This window comes from Geospiza fortis, unplaced genomic scaffold, assembly GCF_000277835.1.
Source record: "Geospiza fortis unplaced genomic scaffold, GeoFor_1.0 scaffold10, whole genome shotgun sequence".
In the NCBI taxonomy this organism is placed as follows: Eukaryota; Metazoa; Chordata; class Aves; order Passeriformes; family Thraupidae; genus Geospiza; species Geospiza fortis.
Genome location: NW_005054326.1, coordinates 691,413 through 713,583, shown reverse-complemented (window position 1 = coordinate 713,583; position 22,171 = coordinate 691,413). Strand labels below are relative to the sequence as shown.

The window sequence follows — 22,171 nt, the reverse complement described above, 5'->3', positions numbered from 1 at the left end:
CCCTTGGTTTTGCTGCCTTCCTACAGGGACAGTACATTCTGGCCCTGCAGAAGGCTGTATGCTCCTGCACCAGTGCAGATCAGGCTATTACAACCACGTGTTTGAATCCTTGTTAACTTACTTTTAAAGTGGAAATGAGATTAATCTACAGGTAGTTCAGCTCATAATTTCTTTTCTGAAAAGTCTTGATTTTCTGTTTTACATACTGTACCTGAAAAGATGAATTTATAATCCTATCTTTTCTTCTGCCATCCCAGCATTTGAATCAGTATTTGAATCATGATGGAAGGTGACAGCTTCTGTATTAGAATGATGAAGTTAAAAAGCAAATTACTGTCTGCTCATTAGATAACCAGGATTTTAAATTGGCTATTATGCCTAGTTCACTACTGTGCCTACATGGTGCATCTGCCAGCCAGCACAATACAACTGTTTTAAGTGTCTGCATAAAGTTAAATAAAAATAATGATAAATAGATCTTGAAAGAGCATTCATAATAATGTGGAATTTAGGTTTCTGTTTCTAGTCTAGCCTTTTGTAGGAAATACAGTTTATTCTTAAATGTGTTCCCAAAGAACTCCTGAAATTAGTAATTTTTTCAGGGTTTTAGGGGAAGGCATAATGGAGGAAAAAAAGATTTTAAAATCAGCTGAAATATTACAAGAGGTGAAATAATAATAGAGGTCTACGTGACATGGCACAAAAATCAGTTTAATATTTGATCAGTTATAGAATCTTTGAAATTTTTAATCCAGACTACAGTTCTCGAAATGCAGATTTTTTTCCTTAACTTTTGCAGCTGATGGAACAGTTGACAGTGGCCAGGGGTCATCTGTGTACACTGAATCTGTGGGCAGTCAGCAGGCTGTGTCCTTTGGTTCCCAGCATGAGCAGTCAGTCTCAAGCACTGGAGTCCAGGGATACCCAGCTTCAGTTGGCCAAGTGCAGTCCCAGCAGCATGGAGGTTATCAGCCACCTGCAGCGGTAAGCCACACCTCACAGCACTGCAAATGCATGGGGTTACTTGGTTTTGTGTGTCTGGTGAAAGGTGAGAGGAAATCTGCCAGGCCATCTTCCATGTATGTTTTGTTTTGCATAGGATACAGATTCTGCATGGGAGGAGTTCAGGGGCTTTTTTTTTTTTGCAAGATGAAAGTGCAAGAGCGTCTTTGACTTTAAAGTTTTTATTTAATCTTGGCTGCAGTTAAGCAGAATAATGGGTTAGTAATTTTTGTGACTGAAAGTAACATCCTCAGAACAAGACTACCTCTTGAAAATAAGCATTTAATCTTGCTCGGGAAGGTGGTGTGTGTATGTGTATATGAAGTTACCAGGGATCAAGCTGCTGGTTTAGTTTGAAGAAGGGATTAGAATAATTGAAGCCACTATATGAAATTGCTTTGTGTGTTCTGTGAGACTTTGATTGCAGATTTTGCAGGTAAGACTTTTTTAACTGTTACAGAATGTTGCATGTGAGAGTTCCAGACTGAAAAGACCCCACATCCTTGTTCCCAGTTTTATTTCTAGCTTGTGTTGATTTGCTCATCATGTGTATTCCTTTTCCCTGGAAAGTCTGCACTGGGCACAAATACTTTTCCTACTATGTTCATTTGTGTTGCCCTTTTATTTTGGTATGTTTTTTCCTTGGTATGTTTTTAGATCTGAGTAAGAGAGTATGCAGAAATCTATTCTAATTCTGGAGTAGAACTTCTGCTACTTTTATATTGTCTTCAGTGGTTCCCTTGTCGCTTGTTTTTTACACAAATAAAAATCCAAGATTGAGGCAGACATTATGGTATAATGTAGTAACACCATAAAGGAGAAGATGTGACACTTAAGATTGAGGGTCCTCACTTCTTCTGGTACCTGTGGATGTAGGCTTTATTACAGAATCACTGGTGTAACTAGGATTTTGACAGACAGGCTGCTATCACCCACAATCAAAGCATCTCCATCTTTTTCAAAGATACTTAACCTGAGGCATGTGGTACTGTTAGTCCTTGATGATGAGTTCTTAATCCCTCTAAATAAGCTGCTGTTCTGGGTAAGCCATATTTTGGAGTGTGGGCACATGCTGGGCCAGAAGCCATGTCACTCTCTTGGGGTGGCTGGCTTCCAGGTTGAGAGACCAGAATCTTTTGGGAGGAGGAGGGAGAGCAACAAGCACATGATAAAGGAACAGCTAAGCTGTGTAGTTTGCTGCAAAAACGTGCTCAATGCTGTGTGGTGACAACAGTGGCACCAGGAAGCTGGCAGACTACAGGGACTACTGACCCTTTGTTGGGAAGGGCTGACAGGTTGAAATTATATTGACAACTGAAGAAATGGCCTTAAAGAGAATCACAGAATTCAATTTGATCAGGACAAGAACAAGGTCGGTGCACTTAAACTGGAATAATCAGCTACACAAGGACATAATGAATAACCACTGGCTAGGAAGCCATTTTGCAAAATAAATTTTTAAAAAGTCAGGGATTACATTGGACCCACAAGCTGGACATGGTCAAAAACATCATGCTGTCATGAAAAAGACAAACATCCCATTATATGAAATAATAGTTCTGCTCTTGGCTATTGGTAAGTCTATCCTGGACACCTTGGTTTAATGAATTGGAGGGTGGTTTGGGAGAAAATTCAGAGGAGAGTGTTAAACCCCAGGAGAAATGCAAAAATTGTGGTTTACGTGGGAAGACTGAAATAATTGAGTCTATATAAGCTTGAGGAGAGAGAAAGCTATAAAAAGCTTCTGGAAATAAGGAGAGGCTGATCAGATCACAACATTGTTGTTAGATAGAATAAGGAATGATAAGTCTAAACTGCAGCATGAATTATTGTTTGGGAAGGGGTTTATTTAATACTCAGCAAAGATAGATAAGTATTGTCATTTCCATCAGTGCAGATGCTTCTGAACTATTTGGATAAATTAGAGTCAGGAATGATATAGAACTACTCCTGCCTTGGAATAGATGAAGATGTATTTAGTTAACTATTTGAGTTCTTTTCTATCTCTCTCCCAAAATTGAATCAGTTTAGCAAGATTTCTCCCAACAGAAATCTTGAAAGTCAGATCTCCACTGAATATCTTGCTGTTTTCTCTCTGGAGGTCTGTATTTAATTTTATTTACTTTGAGATATTGTGGATTAACTCCATAAGAAGTGTATACTGCCTCTTTAAAAATATCATATTTTCATTCACTTAAAAACCCACAGCAAAACACAATACAACCCCTCAAAAAAAAAGCAATAACAGAAGCCCTTGAACCAAAAAATGCAAATCCCACCTCAAAACTTTATTCTGTTTCTTCTGATTGGAGTGGATTTTGACCTTTGACCTTTTGGATTGTGGCAAAATTACAAAATCCAGATGTTTTTATTGGCCCAGCATCTGGAAGGTGCTTGTTTTAAGACTAATTTTACAGAATTTTTCACTGATTAAACTGAGTTTTTGCCACAACTCGTGTTGTAGAAATGTAAGGTTTACATTTTTATGGTAAAGTTTCAGTTAATAAAGAGCTAGCTGCATACATTAATTCATAATTTGACCAGAGGGACTGCTCCAGTAGAACTGGGTGACGCCTGTGAACACACATTCACTCTAATAACTAATCAGTGTTTGAAAGCTCATTAGTATCTAAGATTTTACTTGTCAGACTACCAGGTGCTTTGAGTACACACACTAGGGCTGTGTCTTGTAGTCCAGGAGAAAATATTCTCTGTCTGATGTGCCTTCCATGTGTTTCTCATGAGGGTTCTAGGGAGCTTTCCACACTGCTCAGTAACCCAAGGCAAACTTGGCTCCTCAGAGGTGCACACAGCCTGTTGCTCCCAGTGTGTCCTGGCATTCATTCAGCATTCTCATATCTTGTGGTACCACATATTAGTCAATATTGGGCCTTCCATTGTATGTCTTCATTTCTTTTCTACCTCATTATAGTTTTTGCTGGTTTTGTTATTACTTTTTTTTTTAAGTGTTCAATTCTTAACTTTTGTTTTCCTCCTTTAGCCTCAACGTGGTCGTAGCATGTCAGTTTGTGTCCCCCACCTTCCTGCTCTTCCCTGTATGTCCTGCATCCCTCTCAGTGCTCCTTGCACCCCACCACCAGCGCTGTCTGCACCTCTTTCTCCTTTCTACCTTCGGACTGTCCCTGAAGAAACCTTTGCAGAAAAGCTTTCTAAAGCCCTGGAAAGTGTCCTGCCCATGCACTCTGCCTCTCCACGCAAGCATCGACGCTCCAGCCTGCCCTCCCTCTCTGTCAGTCCTGTATGTGTTACCATTTGCCTCCTGGCACAGTAAGATAAGTTATCATTAAATACATCCTGGGCTCTGGGCATTTTTAAAGGGAGAAATTGAAAAGTCAGTTCCTCATACTGTGCTGCTGGAATGTTGATTTTGTTATTTTTATTTATTTCTATGAAGCAGTACTGGTAAACATTATCAGACAGTGGCTGACTGCTTGTATCTTGTCTTTTAGGACAATATAAATGTAAATTACCCAGTGTACCACAGAAGGTAAAGGGAAGACTGGTTCTTAATACCCAAAGTCAGAAGACTTTTTATTTTTCAACTTCTTAATAAACACTGAATGTTAATTAAGCCCTTCACAAAACAGCAAGCTTTTAAAACCTGATTGTTGTGGCTGCTTATTCTTAAAGCTTTGGCTAGCTGTTATAGTGATATTAGATATTTAAAATATGAGTAGTTTTGAGGTATTTTTTGTAAATTCTTATCAGAAATGCCACTTCAACTTCTTAATGGGAAGGAGCAGTAGTTTCATATTTCTTAGAAAGTCAGGTGCAAAGATAATGTGCAGTAGAGGAGGAAGATTCCTTTTAATTTTGAGCTTCAGTTTACACAAGATAAAATTTGAGAAGCATTTTTATGTAAATGAAGTAATTGGAACCAGGTTTAGAACATAGGAAAGGTACCTAATCTGTAGGACCTTCTCATTAGCATCAGTCAATATGGAAATTTGCTGCTGCTTTTCCGGACAAAAGAGGCTGAGGAGAAAGTAAACAATGTGGAAACAGCAACTTGAAAAGCACATAAATGCCATTTGTCTTGAACAGTACACTTACTGCTGGCTCCTGGAATTTTTTTTTCCATTAGGGAAGAGAATACATTGTCTCTGGGCATACTGCAGGCAGAGGTGAAAAGATGCAAAATTACTCAATTGTTTGACGTTCTTATATAGAACTCTCTTTAGTGAAATATTCCCTACAACTCTTAAATAAGATGAGCCTCCTCTGAAGTAGTACCTCAGATGGAGTGAAATTGCCTGAGGACTCTGCTGTTATTAAACCTGTGAATGTTTTATTGTCCAGGCAATAGTTAAGTTTGTTTCAATGAATGCTAATTTTTTATATGAAGAGGTATGATCATAAGCGATTAAATGATGTTTTTGTCTTATAAAATATTATATTAAATGATATTTTAAAATGATAAATTATGATTAATTTAATCAACTTATTATTAATTGAATAAACTTTAATGATATTTTGTCTTACAAAATATTTCCTTTTAGCTTTTTGGGTAGCATACAGGACACTAGCACTGTGGTGTTTGTATTGGAAAGTACTAACATCTAATGTCATCTTCTGAGTGCAAATTAGAGGCTTTGCATTGTTGCTGTTCTCAAGTTCTGAATTTCATATTCCACATATGGCAGTGACCTCAGGGGTTTGATTGGATTTCAAGCACTGATCACAATGGATAGGCCATGACAATAAGTCTCATTCCATTGTCAGGAGCAAAATGGGTTTCTTTTTGTGAACTATTGGAATTGAACTGGAAAAGCAGCTCTAACACCAGCAAATGTTCCCAATTGTAGCTATGCCTGCCATGGATGTATTTAATGGATATTTACAACTCACCTAAATTTCCTAAGTACTGTATGTTTTTGACCATGAATTGAGTATAAATTCTATAAAGTTACTTCACAGAACTGCCTAGTGAACTGTGCATGTTGATGTGCTTTCACTTTTAATGTATGAATTACCTGTCTTGTTCATGTCAATACAGCCTCAGCATCCTCGTGGGGGAACACCACCGTTCCCAGATTCACAGATATTTTTCCCAACCGTTCATGAACGGCCGGTGTCTTTCTCACCACCACCTGTCTGCCCGCCGAAGGTGGCAATTGCTCAGCGGCGCAAGAGCACTTCATTTTTGGAAGCCCAAACTTGCCACTTCCAGCCCTTGCTGAAGACTGGCCAGAGCTTAGTTCCACCTGGTGGTAGTCCCACCAATTGGACTCCAGAGGCATTTGTTATGCTGGGCACAGCAGCTCAGAGAGTCGCTGGAGAGCCTCTGCATGTGCAAGTTAATCCCGTGTTTGAGCAAGCTCCTGTCCACAGTGACTATAGATCTGGACCAACACCTCCAGAGGATGCTCACTACAGGATGCATCCAGAAGCTGTATATTTGGTGGGCATGCACTATCCATCACAGGTATCGGAGCAGTATGATCAAGTAGCTTATAACTCTCACGTGACTGAACAGCATTTGAAGCAGGTCTCTGAGTCAAACCATGGGCAAGGTGGTCCTCCACAAAGCTCTGTGTTCGACTTTCAATCGGGGCAAACATATCTGGCACGACACGTTCAGAGCCTGAGGCTGGATTCTGGGCTGGGTCCCCTTTCTCCATTATCCAGTGTTTCAGCTCCCCTGAGCACAGAGGCAGCTCAGATGACGTTCCACCAGGTGTTTGTTCCGCACTCGGCCCCGGCTGTGCTCTCCCACAGTGCCGATGGCAGGGCGAGCTGTGTCTTTGAGTTCCATGTGCACACGCAGAGCTCTGCTCCGGCAGAGGGGGCGGCTTTGCCCCCGCGGGCCTACAGGAGTCGCCGGGGCTCTATGGAGACCAGCCATGAGGAGTCCAGCCAAGGCATAGGGTCGCATGGTCGGCTTCAGCCTGTGACAGAAGAGCAGTGTCACTATCTTGGTGCTGGGGTAGCGGGTCCCAGAGGGGGCTCTGCCAGGCGCAGCTGGCCAGAAGGAAGCCCAGAATACTCCAGTGATTCCTCACAGCTGACTTCCTCTGACACTGGTGATTTCCAGTCTCCTCCCCCTACAGGGGGATCATCTTCTGCTTTTGGTTCAGACTTCTCATTGCCCATTGTTCAGCTGCCTCAGAAGGTGTTGCAGGAGTCGCAGCTCTTCATCTGCTTCCCCCAGGGAGCCTCAACTCAGCAGGCCTTGTCCACCTCGCTTTCATCAGGACCACCTACATCCTATCCTCAGGTTACAGGAGCAAACCCTTGCACAATTTCACTGCTTTTTATAAGTCATACTAAAAGGGAAACCTTGCTTTTAGACCTGCTCCACGTGGTTGTAAGAATTAGCATTCATGGGGGTGTCTTTCCACCAAGTCTATACTAGGATCTCTTTAACTTAACCGGGTTGCTATGAAGTAATGAAGCATTAGCAACCATCTGGTCTGTGTTCAGATTTGGCTGAAATATTGGTAGGGCTTTTGTGTTAAAAGTAAAAAATGGTCAGTGTTCCTCCTGGGACTAGCTGTTCTTTTGGTGGGAGATTGCTGGAATACCAAACTGGCTTTTAAACAGTGGTTTTAATGAAATGTATCTTTACACTTAGAATCAGCAGTGGTAGTACGACTTGCTTTGTGTTTCTCTTGGTGCTCTTTTGCCATTTTAATGTGTTGCTTGAGGTTGAACTTTGATACAAAAATGTTTTGTTAGACAACAAGGTTATTTTGGTGACTGTCCAAAATGCAAGAGCTTTTCGTAGACTTGGGGAAAGAAAGTGGGAAGAGAGGAATGGAAGGAGCTGTGCTATGTATGTGTACCTGGATTTGGAAATGTATTTGTTGAAGAAGTATTTGAAAAAGCTAAACAGGCTGAGTAGTTAATTAATGGCACAAACAACTGTTGCTAGTTGGTATTGCCACCCTATAAGCCTTATGTGGTGTCCTTTTAAATAGCAAAATTTGAGGCCTGAAGCTTAGTTTGGAGATGTGTGTTTTATCAGCATATGTGGTATCTGCATTTGCAATGGTCACTTTTCTGTACACTGTGAGGTGTGTGTCTATATACATTGTGTCTGCACTCCTAGTCTGAAGTCTCATAACTTTCTGTGAAAAGAGAGGATTTACTTTACGTAGACTTTTCTCTTACCTCTTTTTGTCCGTGGAATTAGGGGCTTTGACGTTTTAGTTACTGGAGTATTAGCAACTTTGGGATTTGTGTGAAGGGGAATCATTTTGCTCTGTGTGTTAAGTTCAAGAGCTAAGTAGTTAAGGCTTTCTCTAAGGGATATTAAAGGTGTTTTAGTAAAGCTGGAACAGCTTTCATCACTAGTCTAATAGGTGGTAATTGCTGTGCTGTAGAATTTGTAGAGTGAATCTCCTACTCAAGAACTTTGCAAACTTTTTTCTCCGTAAACCTTTGTTAAACTCAGGAGGTAAATTCGGATGGATATAAAATACATTTGGAAAACAAAAGAGGTCACTTCTTTTGCAGAATATAAGTTCTGGGATCTTTTACCTAATTCATCAGAAGATTAGAATTTGAAACCCAAATGGAGTCAGTGTGAACACATGTTATAGCAGTTAGGTGTAGCATATGTGTAGATCCCAGCCTGCAGCTTCTAAAACAGCAAAGAAAAAAATGGTTCTCTTCATTGGTAGTCTGCTTTCCCCAAAGTTTCCATAATTAGAAAAGTATGGAATTTTAACAGACATGTTCCTAATGAGCTTCTGCAAGCTGAATGATCACAGCATTAAGGAATTTTCATAGATATTTCTGATATGATACATATGCACCAGATGTGCTTCTTACAAGGCAGTTCACCCAAGTGGTGCATGCTCAGGCAACTCATCTGGAGGTCTTTGTCTAGTTCTCTCCCAGGAGCTGATAAAGAAATACACTTGTCACAAAAACAATAATGCAGATCCTGGGATCTGATAAAAAAAATTCAACCACAAAACCAGTAATGAAAGTCCATTCCATCTTCCTTTGCATCTTGCACATTCATTTGTATGCCACTCATCCATTTTTTTCGTTGCTTGCTTGAAAATTCTGTCTTAGCTAGAATGTTAACCTTCATATTCCTCCAGATCCAATTCTTGGTAGCCTTTGAATGGTAGTGACTCTGGAAATGATTATTAGCCTGTGTTTTGACATGCCTCTCAAAGGAAATTCATGACATTTATGTATACTGGGTACTTTGTAATTGGTCTAGAATTCTTTATATCTTCTTGCTTGGTTTTTTTATGGATAGTTTTATTTCCATGTAGCCTCCTTTTATTGCCCCACCTGTCTGTGTTTGGAACACATGTAAAGGTAAAACTTAATGCATCTATCTCCAGTTACTATACCAAGGCATCCTGCTCTTAAAGCATCACCAGTGGAAGAAGAAGCTGGTAGGCTGATCTGTCTCATGTTGAGGGGCATGTGGGTTGCAGAGTCCTTCTGTATTAGTTATTTTGGAAGACTTAAAATGACGTTCAGAACTCCTCCAGATTGCTCTGCTTTGTTCTGGTTGTTGTAATGGAATTTGGCCAAAAGGTCTGCTTGTCCAAAAGGACAAGCTAGAAACCTATTCCAACCAGATAATTCCAGGCAGAAATGATTTTAACTGCCTGCAGCAGAAACCATAGAGTTTTTCTCAGCTGATTGTCTTTATTTTTCCCCTCCAGACACAGGTGCAAGGCCAGCCAGCCTCAAGCAATGCTGCGGTGCCATCCCAGCCTACTCAACACACTCAGCAGGTAGGATCACACTTCCTAAACTCAGGACTAAAGTACTCATAGTATAGAATTTTGATGGCTCTTTTGAGAGCAATTGTCTACCTGTGTCACCATTTGGCCCGTAGTTTTGCAGCAGAGGAATCCTCACCCAGTCTAAAATGCTATGAGATACACATTGTATTTCTGAGATTTGTTTTAAAAATCATGTTAATGCTTGTTTTCCCATGCCTGTCTTCCCCAGCCTCCACCTAAGCTTGTAGTGGTGGTCCTGTTCAAGGGGAGACATGTCAGGACTTGCAGATTAGACTGTCTAGACAGGCAGACTTCATTCTCATGATTTCTTCTAACTGGAAATCTGATCTGCAATATTCTCTTAACTGCCTTGTCTTACTTTATAGAATCTTCATTCTTGGTTTCACAGGAAGGAGTTATCTTGCAAGATTTGGTGTCAATAATGGAATTGTATTAGTAATGCTAATAAGTAATTGTTAAAGCTTAACTGACTAGCCATATTCTGAAGAACTACTGATACCACTTAAGAGAAAGTAAAAAGCAGAATTTAAGTAGGATATGTTTTATAAAAAACCTCTGTTGGGGTGTAATACAGCTTCTCCCTCTTTTTCCTGCTACAGAGTGCACAGCAGCCAGCCTCTTCCCAACAGCCTGGACAATACCAGCTGCAACAACCCTCAGTTTCTGCCAGCACCACTCCTGCACCAACTGTCTCTCAAACTCAGACTTCACAGATCATGCCAATGCCTCAGGCAGCAGCTGGGACACAGGTAAACAGAATTCTTTCTAGCAGAAGATTTTTTTCTTCTTCATAGCTGGTAGATTCAATATGCTGCTGCTTTCACTTTTGTCATCTTTTCTAATGGTTTCAAAACATTCATCCAAACAAGAGTATTCTTATTGAAGACTGTCAGTTTTGTTGAAAATGTGTTGGAAACCCTTTTACACATGGCAGTCATGAGTAATTTGAGGGAAGGAGAGCACTTCCATGCACCAAGATCTTTAAATTGTCAAAAATATCAGGAAGCATATTGATGAATGGTGAATTGTGAACGGATTTTCAGGAACTTGTCATTTCTCTGTTTCCCATCCACTATCTATCTTCTGCACCATTACATGTGTAAAACATACTCACTTATTTAGGTAGTGAGCTATAGGACTCCTTTCTTCATTCTGTCATCTTTCTTACTCAGCTCTTCTCCTTTACTTCTTGATCAAGAAGCTTCTGTTACTGGATATTGCTTCATTTTGGCTCATATCTCTGTTGAATGTGTGAGCCGCAATTTTGTTTTTAAAATTATTGTTTTGCTGCTTGTTCATCTAAACTGCCTTTCCAGTTGCATCATTTGCTGGCTTTAATTGACATATTCCCTGCCATTCTCTGAATGCTGGCACAGTGGATTTTAATTCTCCTTTGCTTTAGTCCCCATACTCAAAGCTGACAGATTTGTTGTAGGGTTTGCACTTCTCTGTTGTAAGAAGGCAGGCTTGGGTCTGGGGACAGAGTTGAGGAGGATTTGATTCTGTTTATGCACAAATCAGTGCTTCAGGGTATTCAAATGTTGCTCTTTCACCCTCTGTGGGTGCCTGTTTCAAGAGCCTGTTGAGCTCTTCAAGGGAAGTGTTGCAAAGTGAGGACTGTTTGGAATTCCAGCCAGCTTCCCAGCCGCTCTGCCAACTGTGCTCCCCAGCCACTTTAACAGAGTGCTGTAACTTGAATAATGCTTTCTTTGACTAATGTGTAAAACTCTGCTTTCTGCAACCCTGCTTTAAAAAAAAAAATCTATCTCTATTTTCTTTACCTCCCCAGCTTCCTGTTTCCCAACCAGTGTCGATCATCCAAGGCGAGCCTCAATTACCTGTTGCAGCATCTTCTCTCCCTCAGCCTTCAGTTGCCCCATCAGTCCCCATTGGCTCTCATTTCCTACCCATGGGACAGGCCTTGCCAACTTCCGTGGTTCCCCAGTTCCCAGTGTCTCAGTTGCCTGTAGCAGCTCCTCATGTGACAGTGGCTCAGCCAGGTTTCCAGTCGCTGCCCATTTCAATGGCAGCTGGCATGAATCAGCCACTGCTCACGCTGGCCACGTCTGCTGCAGCAGCTGCTGTTCCTGTAGGACCCAGCGTTGTCCCTAGCCAGCTCCCCACACTGATGCAGCCTTTGGCTCAGCTGCCCAGCCAGGTTCTCCCGCAGCTCCTGCAGCCGCCTGTCCAGGCCGTGGGATTGCCAGTCAGCATTGGACAAGCTGCTGAAGCTTCACTTCCTGCTGGAGATGCTCTTTACCAGGTATTGTTGCAAGCCAGCAGACCTCTTCTCCACATTTTTTGCCCGTTTTTCTAAGGTACCAGATCTGAGCTGCGTGCCCTGGCCAGCTCACTTCTCACATGAGAGCCATTAAGCCACTAGGATCAATTTTGTTGTGTGGTAAATAACCATTTTAAGGGGGAGAGAAGAAAAAAAGTCCTTGGACAACCATGGATTTTGAATATTTCATATTTGGCATTGGAGTTTGTCTAAAATGACAGAATCATAATGCAGGGCTTTGTTCAACCACAGTGTGAGAGAGGACAGCTATATATTCATAAGATCTGTCAACTTGGGGAAAAAGAAAATAAGAAATTGTAATTTTAAAAATAGGAGATGTGTGTTGGAAAGAAAATCAATGGCAGCATATTCAACAATGTCAGTATTTCATTCCAAGTCTGGGAAGGGGTGGGACAGGGAATTTGTAGAAATCAGTCAGGCAGCCATGGATCTTGGATGTGACGTAAGTACCTGGTGCTGGTTGTAAACTGCTGGACTGGTGGGCACAGACTGCTTCAGCAACTTTATGTGATCACTAAAAGTGGCAACCTGAATAATGATTGAAGTGTTCCTTGTTTCTGGGTCAGCTCATTATGAGAGGACAGGAAAAACACGAGAGTGTTTTTGCTATTTAATCTCAAGAATCAGCAGCAGTTGTGTAACATCTGAGCTGTAGTTGTTCAGCCTGAAAATTCTTCAAGCTCGTTTCTAATCTCAGGCTTTAAAATCTTAAGCTATATAGGCAGCTGCAAGAGTTGGGAAATGAAGATTGTTTTGCCTAAGATTTGGGACTGTGAGTGGGAATTTGCTTCTTTGGGCTTGGTGACTTACATGCTGGCTGCATGAGCAGTTTGCTCCACTTCTTTGGGAAGGTTTTGGAAGTGCTTGAACAAGTACAGAAGGTTGGAACGTGTCCCTGGAACTGATACTGTTTTATCACTGTCTTGTTTCCTAATTAGCTCTGCCATTCACTGACTTAGTTCCCTCATTTCTGTTACAGAGCTTCCCATCTCGGCTGACACCGCAATACCCAGGGGACTCGAATGTTGCACCTTCCTCAGCTGTGGCCTCTGCCAGTATTCCTTCTGCTGTGCTGTCCCCTCCCTTGCCCACAGATGCAATGGCCCAGTCAGGGTACCTTGCTCCTGTTGTGCAGCCCTATGGGGAACAGAATGTTTTAGTTTCCATGGGCAGCCTGGGAGGACAGGCTCAGGTGGCCCAGCCTCCTGTGAGTTTAGCACAACAGGCCTCATCTGCCTCCTCACAGCAGGCAGTTGTGGAGGTAAATATATGGAATATAATGTAACAATAGATTTTGGATGTTTGACTCCTGCAACAGTGTATCTCTGTGGGAAACTAATCCCTTCTGTGCTTGTCTTCAGTTGGAAGTTAATATTTCAAATTACCTTTTTCTTACAGCAGAATGTCATGCCAATGTGGGGACCTTGTTGCCACTGGTTGTTCTGTTGGGAAGTGAGTGTGCATCCTGCAGGCAAAAAGCAGTAAAACACTTCACTTCTTGCTAGTACTGTAGAACATTTTTGCCATATCAAAGACAAGCTGCAGTCAATAGCCTTTGAGAATCTGTCATTGTGCCTATTCCCTGCAGCGTGGTTCTTGCAGGGAGAATTGGAATTGTCTCTGTTCTGCATTGGCTTGCCTTTTGCACATTCTGTTAGTAAAACTGTGACTGCATGGCCAGCTGTAGTGACATGTGGCAGTAGAAAGGATGTGTGGCTGGTTTCCTCTCCTCACCCCTCCTCAGATGACATTTTGCTTCACTGCAGTTTGCTTTGGAGTATTTTGTAAACTAAAGCTGTCCTAGATGCCAGCTGTTTAAACTTATAAAAAGGCAGAGCTTTCAGCTTTACAACTGGTTTGGGAGGAAACACTGAAGACTATTGGGTTGCTTGAAGAGGAACTATACTCTTTGGGGGGGGTTCTTGATTGTAGGTTTCTATCCATAGGGTACTCAGGGAGTCTCACAGACTACTGCTTCAGAGACTCTTCCAGCAACACAGCCTGCTCAGTCTACCCCTCTGGCTTCTTCTATGGATAGGTGAGCTCTTCTTCTTTTCACCAAACTGAGTTTCCATGTCATGTGTTAGATTATACATCCACGGATAATCTTTAGATATATTTTTTCATCAGAAATATTTTTTTTTTTCTGCTGGGAGTGTTTCGAGGATGAGAATAACTAAAGTTCCTTGAGGAAAAACAGGGTCAGGAAGGGTAGAGGATGTTATGGTGGAGTATTTTATGGAGGGAATAAGTAAGGTTGTGTATAGTGATTAACTTTTTTATTTGTCATGTCAAATGGATCATAAGTGACAGGTTTTTTGTCCTTTTAGCACTTAAACAGAATTCAAACTCCAAATAGCTTGAAAACACGAGATGAGATTTGTACAACTCAGCTTTCAAGAGGTGTAGCAAAATAATTACTGTTAGAATTTCTATTTAAGCAACCTGAAGTTTTTCCTCTCCTCGATGATTAACACACATCTACCACTTCCCAGAACAGAATATCATGTGGTTGCTTAGAGTATTGTTGCACTTATGGAATGCATGGAAGCTAACAGGAAGTTGCCTTTTGTTTCTAGTGCACATTCTGATGTTGCTTCAGGATTGAGTGATGGCAATGAGAATGTCCCAGCTTCGAGTGGAAGGCACGAGGGGAGGACAACGAAACGTCACATGCGGAGGTCCGTCCGCAGCCGCTCGCGCCATGAGAAGACTTCTCGGCCAAAACTGAGAATTCTAAATGTGAGTATTTTTTATTTTAGGGATAGTTCAGTAGTAGTGATGCATTTTTAAGCCTCTACAAGCATTCCAAATATCATCTGAGCTTTTTGGAGCATTAGATATGGTAAAACTGACTTGCTAAGCTACTAATGGTTGCACAGACTATTCTAGAATATTCAATGTATCCTCAGACAAAAATCATGCTCTACATGGCACCATTTATTAGACTGGAAAGACAGAACATGTTTGTATTATGCCAGTACTGTTAGTTTGTCTCAGCAAACTTAGATTCTTGTGCTTTTGGTTTGAAGTATTATTTTCTTTGCTTTAGGTTTCCAACAAGGGTGATCGGGTAGTGGAATGCCAACTGGAGACACACAATCGGAAAATGGTTACTTTCAAATTTGATTTGGATGGTGATAACCCTGAGGAAATAGCTACAATTATGGTAAGATAGATTTTAGAGATGGAGATTCCAGGCAGCTGTATTTTTTTGTTTGTGGTGTGGAATTGGTCTCCCAAGTAGTATGGTGTGTGTTCACCTTATTGCTACACAACCACAGCTAGAAATTTGGCACAGAGTGGTTTAGCAGTCTGATTATTAGTTAATGTTGCATGCACAAGTCACATGAAATTTTTTGTGTCAGTTTTTACCTTAGAATTGAGGTTTTTATCAAGTGAAAAACCTGCTTCTGTTTTTTTGGTTGGTTGTTTTTGGTTTTTTTTTTTTCAATCTGACATTTTCAGAACTGCAAGCAGCCTTCTGGAAGTGCCAGGTTAAAAAAATTGTTTGCTTTTCTAAGAGCAGGCATTGCTATATCTTCTTATTCTTCAAGCATTTTACCATCATTGTCCATTAAAATGGGAAGATTCTGCCTTTAAATTAAGAAAGGGGAATTGTATTTTGGTTTTTGAAAGTACATAGTGACTGATGCTGCCCTTGACTTTTATCAAAAGAGAAAACTTCTCCATTCAATGTATGATGGCCAGGCACAGGAAAGAATTTGTCCTATAGACAAATTCCTATTTAAATAGGACAATGTCCTATTTCAATAAGAATATTGAGTGGCATAGAATGAAATCAATTTTTTAATTGAAACTCTTTTTTTTAATTAAAACTCTTATTTTTGGTCTGGTACAGTCTAAATGAGTCTGAGATGGTTTTAATGTTACTGAAGCGGGGTGGGGGTGAGAGAGCACAGTAGCTTTTGACACCTTCTTGGGCACTTGTGCAGTGATTATCTTTTACTTAGAGAGGTGGCAGAGTCTGAATTGGTGTGTGCTGGATTTGTACTTGTCAAAAGGAACCAAACCAATGATATGGGAGAAATTCTCTGCCACTAATGGCTTTCTGAGAAAGAGGAAGAAGTTGGTTCTTGCCTAAGTACAGATATTAGCACAGTCAATAACATGAGGTTGTGTGCCAGGAAATATGGAGCATACACAGATGTCTTTCTTCAACTTAAACCTAAAGTGATCCTATGAAGAAATAAGAGCATGTTTGATTTATGAAAACCAAACAAGCAAAATCAAAACTAAGACACACTCTCCAAGCAACAAAAACCACAAATATTTGAAGATGAGTACAAGCAAAATAAGTGAACTTTGTATCCAGAATGCAGTCACATAGTTAAAAGTGTGCAACCTAATTTAAACATCTGAATCTGGAACATTGTGCTCATTGGTTCCCTCTTGAATATTGAGCAAACTTTAGATTGCAAGACTTTGTTTCCTTTTAATCATGATACTGTTAGGTATACTCCATATAGTTGCCTGTTGGTCCTAAACTGAAAGTACTGAAGATTTCTTTAACTATTCTGCATTGCAGAGGCTGATATAAGCGCATCATGCCTGACTTTGCTTTTTTTGAACCAGCATCCCAGGAATTTGATGTGAAGCTCAAGCTTTTCTTCTAAGGCACTTTATTTCTCTTTTCCAGCAGAGACTCTATGATTGACAGCTTTACTTCTGTTTCATGGACTGTCTCTGAGTTTTTCCATGCATAATTTTAGGAGACAGAATACTCTCATGGGTTAGACCAAATCAAGAATATGATTTGGTCTTTCTAACTACCAAGTATACTTGTTTAAACCAGTTTTATCCAACATAAGCAAGAGAAGTTATTTTCATAAAGCAACACAATGTATTGGAATTAGACAGGCTGAGCAACCTTTCTCTCCCTGTCTTTGGAACATAATTCATACTGGCTTTTATGTACCACATCCAGACTTGAATCAGTGATGTGCAACCTGCATAGAGGAGAAGTTGTATATGGCATGGAAAGAGAGAAACACAGAAGGCATCTTGAAATACAGAATTTTCACTTTCTTTTATATTATAGTTCTCTTTAAATGTGTCTCTTAATCCACATTGCATTCATTAGATGGGAGGAATTGCAGTAAGATAAGACTGCCAATTTTAAATTTCCCTGTGCTAAGCAAAGAGTGAAGTGACAGTTGATGAAGAAGTGAGATTGACTGTTGCTCCACAGCAAAGATTAAACCAGGGCACACACTTCTGTGCTGGAGATAATTTGAGAAACAATTGTTTTTCTCTATGGTGTCACCACTTTCATCTTATTCAGAAGAACAGCAAAGGGAAGACAAACATCAGCACCAAGAGTAAATTCTGGTTATTCAATATATTGCTTTGAAATTGTTTGTGGAAAATGAGTGTTGCTTTGTTCTTTTACAGGTGCAGAATGAGTTTATTTTAGCAACAGAACGAGACTCATTTGTAGAACAGGTACGAGAGATTATTGAGAAAGCAGATGAAATGCTGAGTGAGGATGCAAGTGTGGAGCCCGAAGGGGATCAGGGCTTGGAGAGCATGCGGACAAAAGACGACGGCTTCTTCCCGGGGTCACAGGTATGTGAAGGACAGACTGCCTCAGCTCTTGGTATCTTCCATTTTGGGTGGTATGGCTTTGTGAGTAGAGCTAGCTAGAAATAGAATCTTCCTGTCATGAGAGATATCAAAGATCAATAATTAAAAGACAAAAAGAGAAAGCTTCATATCAGAGTGAGTGCCTAAAATTAAGTTAGAAAGCTAAATAACAGACCTCTTACTTTTTGATGTGTTTGAAGACTTCCGAAGCTGCTGAATCTCCTAACAGTCCACTAAACAGACAGTCTTAAATGCTGATGCTTCTTGGATTTGAGATTATTGTGAGGTAGGACAGTAAAACCCCAACCCTGTGCTGAACACTAAACACTGAGAGCCTGGTCTCGGCCCTTCACCCAGTGAAGTACTAAAAGATTGGATAGCTTGGTTAGGAAACACAGGTTTTGAAACTGTTTGCTGGGTGCTGAAAGTAGTGACTTTGCCTGAAACTCTGCCTTAATTACACCCAGAACTAGTTTGGAACATTCATTTATTTGTTGGATGTTTAAGGAAATCAGTTGGATTTCCAAAAGAATTTTTAGATCAGTTTGTTACATTGGCAGTCACTAAGCTGAGAGTCTCTAAGCACACTGTAGCTGACATTTATCTGGGCAGAATTCCTCTAGATTGGTGATGGTGCTTGGGTCCCACATACTGCTTCCCTTAAATGCCCACATTTCAGTAAGCTAGCGTTTTAAGAACTATCTTGTGGGTTTCTGTTTCAGAATAGAAGTTTAAATTTTATCTTACTTTACAGAAATTAGAGTTCAAACAGCCAGATCCTACATCTTCCATGCCACAAAGAATAGGTAAGTCTTTTGTGATTTTTTTCAACAGTTACCTTTTTCTGTTTCAGCGGATGGGTGCAGCCAAGTTTTTTATTTTGTATGATGGAGTGCACATTCCATATTGCAGGTTATGTATTTAGTTGCAACCCTGTGTCACTAAACATCCACCTTCTTTTTGTTTAGGGGTTCCCTCTAGCTCCTTTACCCAGGTTGTTCATTCTGCTGGAAGACGGTTCATTGTCAGCCCCGTCCCCGAGAACCGACTGAAAGAACAGGGCTTTTTCACATCTGCTGTTGTTGGAGGAAATGAAACTTCAGATATGGGTGAGTTCTCCAAAATCTTAAAAGCTGTTGCCTAAGACATGTTCATCAAAACTGTGAAGTTAGTTAACTAAACTGTTCCTGAAGACCTCTCAAAGTATGTGGGGAAGTAGGGCGCTGTCTGTGCTGATAAGAGGTGACCATAATTTGGGTCATACCATGCAGGATTCTTGGAGGAAAACTGCTGATGAGCTGTCTGCAAGACTCTGAAACCTTAATTCTGTATTTTAATATAAGCCTGGATTTGTTGGTTTGTTCTTTTTTTTTAATGCTAAGTAAATGTGGTCTTAGTCTAGCCATAGACAGTAATACTGTAATGAACTTTTTCAGGTGGACTGATAATTTTCTTTTCTTCCAGTTGCAGCATCTCCTGTACATGGTCCTGGAATGAATCTCTCCCACTCAGCATCATCACTGAGCTTGCAGCAAGCTTTCTCTGAGATCGGGCATGCTCAGATGTCAGAAGGACCTAGCACAGCTCCTCCAGTGTTCAATCAAACAATACCACCATTTCCACCTGCGCTTTCTACCATGGCGGGCAGTGGTGCAACTCCTGCATCTGTGGCTACTTCTTCAGTATCTGTTTCCTCCAGCACTGGTGTTTCTCTTCCAGGATCTGTTACTTTGCCTTCAGAAAGTGCAGCTGTTGGAGTTGCACCAAGCACAAGTGTGCCAAGCTCTATTTCTCCACCTCCAGCCTCACAATCTGGACAGCAATCGACTGGTGTCACTTCCAGCGTGAGCGCTCCTGCTTCTTTCTCCTTATCTGCCACGTCCCAGCCTGCTCAGCCAGTGACTGCAGACATTGCTGCCAGTGTCAGCACACCATCATCTTCAGCACTGCCACCTGCCCAGGTTCCTGGGGTCACTGCTCTTGGTGCTGCTGCACCAGCTGTGACATCTCAGTCTACTCCTCAGACTGTGAGTAGTATGGCAGCAGCACAGACATCTGTTGCCCCGTCTCTGGCTCAGAACGTGGCTTGGCAGCTTCCCCAGCTCAGCAGCAGTGGCTCTGTGTCCAGTCTGGCAGAAACAACAGTTGTAAGTGCTCCACAGTCACTGCCTGAGAGTGGGCACTCTCTGGACAAGTCGCATTCCTGCAGTGCAGCTGGCTTATCTCTGCCGATTGGTGCACCTTTATCATCCTCAATAGCATCAAGCATATGTGGTTCAGTCTCTCAGCCAGTGATCCATCCCTTACTTGTTCCATCAGGAATTACATCAACGCCTGTCCTACCCCAGATTTCAGGTGCAACACCCATGTTGCCCCAGGTTCCCTTACCTGGAGTCTTGCCACAACCAGTCACTAACTTGCCTGCAGTACAGCAGACTTTGATCCACAGCCAGCCTCAACCAGCTCCATTGCCCAACCAGCCTCATGTTCACTGTCTGGAGGCTGATGCTGATGCTCAGTCTAAAGCCCCTGGTATTGATGATATCAAGACCCTGGAAGAAAAGCTGCGATCTTTGTTCAGCGAGCACGGCAACGTGGGAACGGTGCATCCATCAGTGTCTCTGGAGACCTCTCTGGTAATGGAAACAACAGTTGTTCCTGGCATCCCAACCACTGCTGTTGCACCAAGCAAACCCCTGACATCCATTAGCACTTGTATACCTCCAAGCAGTTTGCCTCTTGGACCAACTGGCTTGCCAGTGCTGACTCCAGTTGCCACTCCTGGGCAAGTGATCACCCCGGTGAGCTACATCTCTGCCTCGAGCAGCGTGGCCACAGCAGCAGTGAAAGCAGGGACCTCTCCTTCCAAGCCCCCCCTCAGCAGGGTACCGGTAAGAAACACAGCATCAGTGTCCATGGTCAGCTCTTGCTGAAACAGCCTTCTTGGGCAGCATCCTTTTTGTAAAGCAAAAGAGTTATTCAGGAAGAAGTTTCTTCATTTAATGTAGTATTGAAAGGTTTATGCTCTGGTTGTTTTTATGTGTCCCAAGAGGTATTCTGTTTTGTCCCTGATGGGTAAAGAAAGTCCAATTCTGTTTGATGCTTCTGAGAGATGTCTCTTATGTCACTGTTAGTTTTTCTTCTTAAACTACAAAGAGTGAAGCAACTGTAGTTTGCTTTTTATGTTTGTTTAGGTTTTTTTATTGATACTGATCTTTTTAAAAAATAATTTGGATGTCTTGCTTTAAATAGCTTTTTATCTTGTAGTTGACCTCTAGGCTGAGATGGTTGGTTGTATATTTCACCAAGTGGTGGATTTGAGATAGAGGAATTTTGCTTCCTGTCATGAACCTGTTCCTTGCAGTCAAGGGTGAACCTGACTGAAAGGGTTTGGGTTTTTTTAACTTCTCTGCTACTTATTTGATACCTGGATACTGTTTTCCTTTTAAAGATTAGATTTATGAGAGCAGGATTTTGAGAACTTCAGAAGATACCTGAAAAAAAAGGTTTTTTTCATTTACTGACTCACATTCTACAAGCAAAACACTCTTTCACAAAGAAATAATGACTCACAGTAACAACTTGAGAGGTGCTGTGGATGTTGTTACCTGCTCACCAACCAGATATATCAATATGTGACATTTTCTTTTAAATGTCTGCCTGTGTGGGGACACAGCACATTTCAGTATTTTAAACTATTTTGCTAGTCCTTTCCTTAAATGGAAACGTAGCCCTTAAATGGAAATAAATTGAAGAAACTTTCAGGTATTTAACAAACCAAAAACTTTAATACTCTTTTCTTTTTGTTTCTGCAATTTTTTTTGTACTCATCAACACTTTGTGTTGGCTGTCTTTAGCCAGCCTTGCTATTAACCACTTTCAGGCCAATTCAGGCTGAGCCAATGCTCCCAGCATCTCCATTCATTGGTAGTCTTTCCCATATACTCTTTCTTGTCAAGGACAGTAGAAAATCTCTGATATGGAAGAGTGGGAATATGTGCCAGAAAAGTTGATAAGGAAATCTGGACACAAAGACATCCATTAATATTTCAGTGAAATTGAAAATTAGAAAAGAAATATTGGAAAAAAATGGGAACTGGGATTCATTCAGGAACAGTTGGAGCAGTTAGAAAATTGCTAATTGCAAACCTGTAATTACAGAGACTTGGGTTTAAATATAATAAATGTTACAGGGTTTTTGATTGTCAGTTGTAGAAATCCCACCTCCTCTCTGAAGTTTTTCTTTATAGTTTTTTTTACAAGGTTTAATTTTAGTTTCACTTTGTGTTGTTGCTGAGCATTAAGGAGCTTATTGCTTTAGTCTTCTGGGGTTTGCTAGACTCTGTGTCTGTGTATTCATTTTGTTTATGGCCAGACAGTTAAATGTGTTTCAGCTTCTCTTACCAATGTATTTAAAGTATGTTTTGCCTCTTATTTATAAACTAAATGATGAAGTTACCACAGCTTAAAAATTCATCATGCCTCAGAACAGGTAACATCCTCACGTGTGTTCCTGCTG

At 41.1% G+C, this 22,171-nt stretch overlaps 1 protein-coding gene across 1 annotated transcript in view; it reads left to right on the top strand.

The window, feature by feature from the left end:
• Positions 1-22,171, top strand: part of WNK1 (WNK lysine deficient protein kinase 1) — a gene marked incomplete at its 5' end in the record, with an annotated part of 97,791 nt that overhangs the window by 55,889 nt on the left and 19,731 nt on the right. Inside the window, 14 exon segments of the mRNA XM_031057009.1 lie at positions 800-984; positions 4,004-4,261; positions 6,020-7,240; positions 9,660-9,731; positions 10,343-10,492; positions 11,533-12,006; positions 13,025-13,306; positions 13,992-14,083; positions 14,625-14,787; positions 15,098-15,214; positions 17,461-17,634; positions 18,407-18,458; positions 18,621-18,761; positions 19,117-20,543. Coding sequence (XP_030912869.1) covers positions 800-984; positions 4,004-4,261; positions 6,020-7,240; positions 9,660-9,731; positions 10,343-10,492; positions 11,533-12,006; positions 13,025-13,306; positions 13,992-14,083; positions 14,625-14,787; positions 15,098-15,214; positions 17,461-17,634; positions 18,407-18,458; positions 18,621-18,761; positions 19,117-20,543 — 4,808 coding nt within the window.